The sequence below is a fragment of the Populus alba genome, chromosome 1 (genome assembly GCF_005239225.2).
Source record: "Populus alba chromosome 1, ASM523922v2, whole genome shotgun sequence".
NCBI lineage: Eukaryota > Viridiplantae > Streptophyta > Magnoliopsida > Malpighiales > Salicaceae > Populus > Populus alba.
Window position 1 is genome coordinate 38,604,454 of NC_133284.1, and position 9,904 is coordinate 38,614,357.

Genomic DNA, 9,904 nt, shown 5'->3' on the forward strand with positions numbered 1-9,904 from the left:
TTATATTAAAATAATATATTTTTATTTTTAAAATTTATTTTTAATATTAACTGTTAATATATCAAAATAATCTAGAAACATAAAAATATTAATTTATATATTTGAATATCATTACCGACCATAATTTTATAAGTTATTGTTTACCAAACAAGGTAGCACGCCTTTTAAGGTAAAAAACCCAAAAACCTCGAAAGAATAATCGAGAAAGCAAAAAAGCATATCTTCTTAACCATCAAAACACATACAAGGTTATCAAGGTGCCAATAAATTATATCGCTGCCTTTTGTTCTTCCTTTCCTGCATACGTGTTCTCTCTCTCTCTCTCTCAACTGTCAACCCTCACCCCCACCAACTCTCGTTCTCGCTCTCGAACTGTTTTCGCATGCGACTCGGTAATTTCTCCACTCTCTCTCCGAAAAGAAAATTACATATATTTTCTTGGGAAATTCTAATTTTTGTCCCACAGTCAAGAAATATTTTTTTTTTTATTTAATGTAAGAATTGAAGTTCAATAGAAAATCGTAAAATGTTCATTCAAGGGAGCAAAATTTTCTTTTCGATCTCATTATTTAATTTAACAGTGATTGTTCCTTCTTGGTTAGGTTTACTTTTGTGTAAATGGAGAATACGGGGTATAAACAGCTATCTTTTGTTTTCTTTTATGGGTTATAAAGAGCTACCGGTTTAGTTATGATTACCTGTCGAACTTTTAAGGGCTATAGCCTCCATTTCTTGTGCCCCAGATTTTGTTATTACATTTTTAGTTCAGAATGTGGGTCTTATGTCTTTTGCTTTTATGTTTTTGGTGTGGCCTATTTTTAAATATGTTCATCAAAGTCTCTTTGGTGATGACATTTGTGTTATTTAGAGATATGGCAATGTTAAGGCATTTAAAATCATGGAATGTTTAGGGTTTTATAATTGGTGATTACTTTAAAATCATTTATAATCATGGAATGATAAGGGTTTTATAATTGGTGATTACTTTAGAGATATGGCAATGTTAAGGCATTTATAATCATGGAATGACTAGGGTTTTATTGCAAGAATTCATTGAGTTGGCCTATCTTCAGACCTGTTTCGCATGTAGAAAAAATCTTACTTTAATGGTTGTTGCCAGCGCGATATAACAAATTTCTGTTAGATTTTTGTTGATGTCATATGTAAGATTGAAACTTTAAGGTGGTTTTTGGTTCACAGAACTTTGACTTTCTCATCTGGGATCAATCTCCAGGGAATGTGGTGCCATGGAAAGAGATCCCTAGAAATATAAAACCTTTGTGTTTTATTGGCAGTTCCTAAGTATTACTTTTGGTTGGAAATCATATAGTTAGTATACATTACCATCATATCCTTGTTATAATGATCCTTGGAATACCACTTTCCTGATTCTCTTTCTCCTACGATTCCATGAACCAAACACCACTTAAACTAAGTCATACAGGACAGGTCTGAGTTTCTGGCCGGCAAGTATTTTGCATGTGCTTCCTCTCATAAAATCTTATTTCATTGTTTAACATTACTCTAAAGTGATTGCGTCCTTATTTTGCATTCATTCATTGATAACCATGAAGCTAATATTAGTATCTCATGCTAGTAGGCACCGTTTGGGAACGCAAACCATGTTCCCAACATTCATTTTTTTTGCCAAAAATTAATTTTTTTTTGTGTTTTGGATCGTTTTGATGCGCTGATCTCAAAAATAATTTTTAAAAAATGAAAAAACATCATTTTGATACATTTTAGCACGAAAAGCACTTTGAAAAGCAATTGCAACCACACTCCTAAATAGGCCTAAACTAATGTGATTTCAGAGGCAAACTGGGGAATATTTTGTTTGGCTTAGCAAGAACTTGAAAGCTATTTACATTTTTTTATGTGAAGTCTGTTTAGTTATTGCATTTGCATGTAGAGTGTTTATATATTGGAATGTTATGCCACTTGTAATCACAGAGATGATTAGGGTTTTACAGGAAAAAATAATCACTGAGTGCTTTCTTTGGATCATTCTTATTCTAATGATTGTGGCCAATGTCATATATTGAGTTTCTTGTTAGTTTTTTGTGGACAACATGCCAAAGATGGAAACTTTAAACAAAGTGTAGCAGGGCAGATTTGAGTTTCTTTCCAGCAAGTGTTTTATGGTGATTGCTGCTTTCTTTTGTAAAATCTTGTTTTCATGCCACTATTCATCAATGGATGATAGTGCTTTAAAGTGCTTACATCTTTTCTTTTGCATTCTTTCATCACTAACCATGAAGGTTAGTTTAATGACTTGAAGTCTCGTACTGTATTCTGAAATCACCGGAGCATATAAATTACACATGATAGATCAATGGGGGAGGTGTTAGATTCCTTGATGATAACATGCCTAGGTGGAACCAGGAAACTGGTTGAATCTGGAGAGGTATGAGTTTATGCTCATTAACTAAATTTTGGTGTCATAGGGCCTGGAAAAATCAGCGATTTTAGGGTTTAAATAAAAGAAAAATGCATTTATGGTTTGTGAATTGAACTAGGGACAAATTTATGGATGTTTGAGGGATTAATCAGGATGCTGGAACAGTCAGTTGAATTCTGGGACAGCAACTTAGGATTGAAGATATAAAGAAGGGTGTCTGAGAAATACAGAGAGAAGAAAACCCAAACAATTAAGCTTTACTTAGGACTTACATCTGAGATGGATTCCATCACATACTCACAAATTCAATTGGTGAAATAACGCATTCTAGTTGATTGAAGGCTGTATAACATATTGATTTTCTAGTATTCCTAGTGCAATAGTTTCTTACATTCCTGCACAAGTAAACACTACTATTCTTATTCAGTGTGTGTTTTATGTGGTGCAAGGTGCTTTTCAATTGAAAATGCATCAAAATGAATTTTTTTCAGTTTTTTATTTTTATTTTTGATATAAACACATCAAAACCATCAAAAAGCATTAATTTGATTTTTTTAGGTGAAAACAAATTTGAAAAGCAGGTCCCCCCACAAAAACAAACACCCCCTTAGAAAATGGAAAGAATCTAAACTTCCAGCCATTTATCCAAGGGCTACCAAAATATACAAGAACTATAAATTTCTAGCAAATCTAGAAATCATGGAAATACCCTGTAAATCTGAAATTAAAAATTACCTTTGAGTTGTAGTTATTTGCATAACTGAATAAAAAATAAAAAAATCTACTCTGGTTTGGCTACATGATGTAGTTTGGCCTATTTTTTCTTTTTCCCTTAGTTGTTTGCACAATAGTTATTATTAATGGGTGCTGTTAATTCTTCGTTGGCGATCATACTTTCAATTCCTCTGTGCAAGTTTTAGGGTTCTTCAAATCTAGCAATGGCCTTTGATATATATATATATATATATATATATATTATCATTGCTTTGTTATTTATGTTTTGCTTGGTCCAATGAATGGTATAAAGGTACAAATCTTGTACTTCCAATCTTAAGGTTGTGTGTTTGATTCTTGGAAGCAGGCACTTCATGCAAAAACTGCTGAATGGTAGGACAATCTATAGATTCTCCTTTCCAGAACTCCACTTTGGTGGGACAATAATTTGGTAATGGCTTTTTGTAGTAATGCTTTGGATTAGGTATTTTACTCCTGTTTTAGTGCCCTCACTCACATAAAGTGGGAGCCACCATACTAACAGCCACCATAATAACCTATCCATGGGTCCCTCTTTTATCTGAGTAAGGGAGCAATACAATGGGAGTATGTTATGATTTCTCTTGCATTAATGGCTTGCATTCGTCTATAACTTTCGCGGTTATTTCTTTTACAGCTTAAAATCTTTGAATTGGGCCCAATTGTAGCTGTCAAAGAATGGTACCTTTTCTTTCCACATTCTATTTTTCATGTTAATATGTTTTATATTTTTCCTTTTCCTTGAATTGCTGATAATTTGTATTTCTTGATAACCCTTGTGTGTTTGACTAACGAATTTAAAAGTAAACAATAAATGTTTTCTCACCTAATCGAGTTTCATTTATGTTGGTTTTGTGCATGTATTTATTTATAAATTTGTGCAGGATGGTGATTCTTTATGTGGAGATAATGATGATTTCGACTGGGACAGCGAAGATGAAAAGGAAATTGAGAATTTTGCTTCATCTTCATCATCAAGTCTGAGACTTCCTCAAGTGGAAACTAGGTCGAGCTCTGCAGAGGTGAGTGGTTTTTATTTTTTGTTGGGATTTTTATTGTCATTTTCTGTTTTGTGTGAGTCAAAGGGGAAAATTACAATGAAGTTATAGCAATATAGAGAATTTTATTGTTGATTTCGAAAAATTGGTGCCATATGGGTAACAATATGTTTTTTTGCCATTGAAGAATTATTTGATGAGGCCACTGTTTCATTTATTGAATGTTCTTATGGATTGAATCTTGCTGGGATTAATTGTATAGTTGGTCCATGTACCCTTGACATTCCTTTAATGTGGCCTGCCTGTCTTCTCTTCTTATTTAGTTGGGCCCTCTACTCAAGAAAATTTCTTAATGTGGTCCCTTTGTCCAACTTCCATCCTATTTACCTTAATTCTTGACAAGTGTTCACTTTTATGACATGTTATTAAGAATTTTAGGTAAATTGGGAGGGCCCATATTCAAAAAATTTCTAGAGTAGGGGGACCACTTTCAGAATTTTTCTAGAGTTGAGGGACCAACTAAATAAAAATGGAGTAGCGGTGCCACATTAAGAAAATGTACAGTGACCAGATGTAAGATTAATCCTTAGCTGAATACTGGTTGAATGTTTAATGTTGCTTACATTTTTCATTTGCATGTATGGATTTCACACTCGTGCATGTTATAAGGAGATATAATCTGTTTTTTTTTTTTTTTTTTTTACATATATCTTACAAAATCTCAATTCCTACAAATTTCTGTTTTGTGTGGAGGATATGCTCTCTAAAAGTCATGCACCCGCTTTTTTATATATCTAGTTAGCCTCTCAGGTTTGCAATGATGTTACATGGAAATTGCTTGTGATTTTGAGGAACATTTGTATTTGTGTAAGAGTTTATTTGGTTTATATAGACAATATAGGTGCTCATTGCATAACTAACATGTAATTCCTTTGTTGCCTCAAGGCAAGCTCATCTGTAGGTTCAACTTCTGGTTCCAAAATGATCAATCATTTTGTAAAAATGGGGTTTCCTGAAAAAATGGTTGCCGAAGCAATTCAGGAAAACTGTAAAGGTTCTCTGCTGTTTCAATCTGAAATAAATATGCATGTTAGTATTATGTGTACACCTACATGTATACACACTTCTTTCCATCAAAGGCTTCTTTGTAATTCTGGTTAGTTACTTATTCAGGAGAGGAAGATGAAGATTCAATACTCGAAACTCTTCTTAAGTACTCGGTGACGCTCATCTTGAATTCTCAAAATTTCTTATCATTTATTCTAAATATATGCTGATTGCGAGTAGATCAGAAAGTGGGCATTTATTGCAGGCCGATACATTTTTTTTTTTGTTGATACTGACAATTGATTTCCATTTTCCTCTTGAAGACAAGTTCATCTGCAAGCTCGTCTGGCTCCAAATTATTTGATCGTTTTGTAGGGATGGGGTTTGCAGAGAAAATGGTTGCCAAAGCAATTCAGGAAAATGGTAAAGGTTTTTGACTTGCTTTGTCTACCCTTCAAATTTACCATTAAAAATCCAACAATATCTCGTTGCTATATTTTCAGGAGAGGGGGATGCAGATTCAGTTTTGGAAACTCTCCTCACATACGCAGTAAGATACTGTCAACCTATTCCAATAGCCAATTACCATGTTAACTCCACTTCAATTTTGTATTTTGGTTGAGATGACCCTGGCATTCACTTTACAATTGTCTTGTTGATGAGTTAAACTACAATGTCATGTTCCCAATATCTAGTACAAGCAAATCACAAGGGTGTTTTTTTCCTTGGACTCGAGAAATCACATTGTCACAAGGTGTATGTTATTAATTCTGTAGGCTATAGCTATATAAAAAATCAGTGCCTTTCAGCTATTTCTATTAAGATTTATTCAATGCTAACTATCTACCATGTGAATTTTATCTATACCCTGGCTTAAAAGTTTAAGAATCCCATGTGGCTGCCCTGTCAGTATATCAAAGCAGTGCTGTCTTAGGCATCAAGCTAGTATCCTCTACATATAATGAGCAAAGCAGTAATGGAATTATAAATATGTCAAGTTCACAGGTATCTCCAACTTTTGAGGAAGTGGTCTTATTAATGTGATTTGCTATTAGACCATTTACACGAACTTGATGGTCTCAATCAATGGTCTGTCACTCTCTACATGAGAGATATCACTAAGCAAATCTATGAACTATATGTGTTGATCACTCGAATCAACCCTGCCTCTTTTTGGCTGCTACCCTCTGTCATTTTGATCTTTGAATTTTTGGTTATCTATTTCATGCAGGCCATTGGAAAATCTCCTCAAGAACAGCCCAACAATGATTCTGATCATTGCTCCTCAGGACATGAAGGGAGCTTTCTGGATGATTTTTCAGATGTAGATAGTGCTGATGATGAGGTAGCTAATCTCTTTGGCTATGTAGAGTACTTTATTGATTATGATATATGGTTTTGATTTATATGCCATGTGTTATCATTTCCTAGCACTGCTTGTGTCTTTGCTGCAGAGATACGTGCAATCTGCAAATTTCTGAAGTTTTTTGGCTACAGATACATGCCTCTGTTACTCTGTATATATAATAGAATATTGAAATCTTGGTTATTGAAATTGTATGCTTGCATGCCCTTATGAACTCACATACACGACTGTGTATAAGTTTCTTTCAGGCTTATGAATAAATATTGTATTTTCTTTTTCTGTCAGACTTGTACACGACTGTGTATAAGTTTCTTTCAGGCTTATGAATAAACATTGTATTTTCTTTTTCTGTCAGACTTGTACTAGTTTGTGTTCTGATTGATTTATCTGCAGGTAATTACAAAGACTGTTTCTGACGAGGATAATAAATTAGCCTTTTTAAGAAGGATGGGTTACAAAGAGGCAGATGCTTCAATAGCCATAACTAGATGTGGTATGCTCTGTAAATTGTAGCAAATTTGTAATGGTTTGGCATGGTTCGCTGCATGACATATGGAAGTAATTGCTTTTGCTTCAAATTATTGTCAACGATAATGTTATGCTCCATGAAGAGCTTGCTGCATGACATATCGAAGTAATTGCTTTTGCTTCAAATCTTATTGTCAATGATAATTTTATGCTCCATGAAGAGCCACACTATGATCCTACATGCAGATTTTTCATATCTAGCTTGCTTATCCACCTTTTTTTTTTTTAATGTTACTTGATGCATCGGGTGGACAAGGTTTGAGTTTCTGTGGTCTACATCTAAGGATCTGATATTTTGATTTCTGTGTCATCTCAGTCTTTTTTTTCGGTTTGATCAGTACTTGTTGATGAGAGTATATGTGTGCTGCTTCTGTTTCTAGTTTTCTGCTATGGAACTTTTGGAGAACAGATGAATTTATGTCATGTTGTAAAATACCTGGGCCTAGTTGATGTGTGCCTCCGTCATATGTTGTAGGAACGGAAGCCACAATTTCAGAGCTGGCAGATTTCATTTGTGCAGCTCAAATTGCAAAGGCAGAGGATGCTTTCTTTGCTGAAGATGAGGTAGTTTTTTGCTCTTGTTGCAAAATTAAATACATTGTTCTTTAAATTATTGATATAGGTGTACTTTTTATGTATTTGTCCAATATGCATTTGTGGTTCATAAAAAACATCTAACATGCATTTTGTGTTCATTTTTATAATACTATGTTTACAAGGTCCATAATATCTCATTTTTTACCTCTTATTTTTGCAGAAAAAGCCTAAGCATTTGGACAAACAGAAGAAGAGGAGTTTTTTGGAGTCTGACATGTTGGAAAAGAAAAGGCAGAAGGGGTTGGAGAATGGAGATGATGAGGGAGTTCGGCTCCCAAATCCAATGGTTGGGTTTGGGGTGCCTACAGAACCAGGAATTGTTACTTGTAGAACACTTTCAGAGGCTGCCATTGGGCCCCCGTTCTTTTATTATGAAAATGTAGCACTGGCTCCAAAAGGGGTTTGGCAGACAATTTCAAGGTTTTTGTACGATGTGGAGCCAGAATTTGTGGATTCCAAGCACTTTTGTGCTGCTGCAAGGAAAAGGGGGTACGTTCACAATCTTCCCATTCATAACAGATTTCCTCTTCTTCCGCTTCCTCCACACACCATACATGAAGCTCTGCCCTTAACAAGGAAATGGTGGCCTGCATGGGATGAGAGAACAAAACTGAATTGCTTACAGACTTGCATTGCTAGTGCAAAGCTGACAGAGAAGATACGGAAGGCCCTTGAAGCCTATGAAGGGGAGCCCCCTTTGCATGTCCAGAAGTTTATATTGGATGAATGCCGGAAATGGAACCTGGTTTGGGTCGGAAGGAATAAGGTTGCTCCTCTTGAGGCTGATGAAGTTGAAATGCTTTTGGGATTTCCAAGGAACCACACCAGGGGAGGCGGTATAAGTAGGACTGACAGATACAAGTCACTAGGTAACTCATTCCAGGTGAGTTTCATGGCATTAATTGCATAATCCATGGCTGTGCATCAAATCATTTCTGACCTGTGATTCAATATTTGCATGAATTAATATTCTGCCACCAATTTCCTTCAGAAAGCTCATGTTTTTTCCTCTATATATTTCCTAAAATTTCATTTTAACTTTGCTTTTCTAGCTTTATGTTGCATTTTGCTCTCATGTTTTTACTCTTTCAGGTTGATACTGTTGCTTATCATCTGTCAAGTTTGAAAGACTTGTTCCCAAGAGGGATCAATGTTCTGTCTCTTTTCTCTGGAATTGGTGGTGCCGAAGTAGCTCTTCATCGGCTTGGTATTCGTTTGAAGAATGTGGTGTCGGTTGAGATCTCAAATGTGAATAGGAGTATCATGAGTTGCTGGTGGGAGCAAACAAATCAGACTGGGAATTTGATCCACATTGAAGATGTGCAACACCTAACTGCTGATAGGTTGGAGCATTTGATGACCATGTATGGCAGTTTTGATCTTGTTGTGGGGGGGAGTCCATGCAACAATCTGGCAGGTAGCAATCGCCATCACCGTGATGGACTTGAGGGCAAAGAATCTTCCCTCTTCTTTGATTACTGTCGTATCCTAGATGTGGTTAAGAGTTTAACATCTAGATACAGTTGAATTTCTGTAATAGAGCTATTTTTTCAGAATTTTTTTCCCATTTCCATTTTTATGTCAGTTTAATAATGATAGACCGCCTAACAATTTGTCAAAATTTATGTGCTTACAATGAGAAGAATATTAAAATTAGGAGCTTAAAGTTGTTCAGTGGGCCTCGTCTGACGAAGGTGCTGCCGGAATTCCTCTCATGCTGAGATTAATGAATCAGTCTTGATGGAAGGTTGCTCTTTTATCTCGAGGATAATGGTTGCTGGTAACTTTAGACCTACTTTAGTTGACTTGGTAGATCATGATTTCCAAATCAATAATGGAAGGTTGCTCTTCTGAACACTTTGCAGATGAGTCGCTGTAAGCAGTCAGCACATGATCTCTGGTGGAAAACTGTATCTTCATTGATTATGGTGGAATTAGACATTTCACGGCCACGTGCTGTGCTGCACGTTGTAGTAAGATTTTTCATCAAATATTTTAGAAACTTAAAAAAAAAGTTGTCCTGGCCGTGAGAAGTTTTAGTAGTGCTGTTAAATTTGAATGATTGTGAATATTTGAGATTATATATAATAATAATAATAATAATAATAATATAATATTAGTAAATACTTTTTTAAAATTTGATGTCTTGCCGGTGTCTAGGTGTTTTTTTTTTTTTTAATATATGAAAATAAAATTTATCAAAACAAATAAAAT

At 35.0% G+C, this 9,904-nt stretch overlaps 1 protein-coding gene across 5 annotated transcripts; it reads left to right on the forward strand.

Moving 5' to 3' along the window:
* The first annotated feature begins 207 nt into the window (after positions 1-207).
* LOC118036889 (DNA (cytosine-5)-methyltransferase DRM2) lies at positions 208-9,447 on the forward strand. Of its 5 annotated transcripts, none has more exons than XM_035042738.2 (13): positions 208-392; positions 3,480-3,566; positions 3,792-3,835; positions 4,039-4,176; positions 5,098-5,206; positions 5,326-5,372; positions 5,523-5,622; positions 5,703-5,749; positions 6,431-6,544; positions 6,959-7,058; positions 7,569-7,657; positions 7,851-8,573; positions 8,783-9,447. In XM_035042738.2, exons 3-13 carry the CDS (start codon positions 3,833-3,835, stop codon positions 9,215-9,217), a joined length of 1,905 nt encoding a protein of 634 aa, XP_034898629.1. In that variant the 5' UTR covers positions 208-392; positions 3,480-3,566; positions 3,792-3,832; the 3' UTR covers positions 9,218-9,447. The 5 variants fall into 5 exon arrangements, with proteins under 5 accessions (XP_034898629.1, XP_034898628.1, XP_034898632.1 ...); XM_035042737.2 differs by having other exon boundaries at positions 3,483-3,566; XM_035042741.2 differs by lacking the exon at positions 3,480-3,566.
* Positions 9,448-9,904: the final 457 nt, after the last annotated feature.

Excerpts from the sequence above, each read along its gene's own strand:
- LOC118036889 (XM_035042738.2), top strand. Across the intron at positions 5,750-6,430 it reads AAACTCTCCTCACATACGCA|GCCATTGGAAAATCTCCTCA; the intron begins GTAAGATACTGT and ends TATTTCATGCAG. Across the intron at positions 7,658-7,850 it reads CTTTCTTTGCTGAAGATGAG|AAAAAGCCTAAGCATTTGGA; the intron begins GTAGTTTTTTGC and ends TTATTTTTGCAG.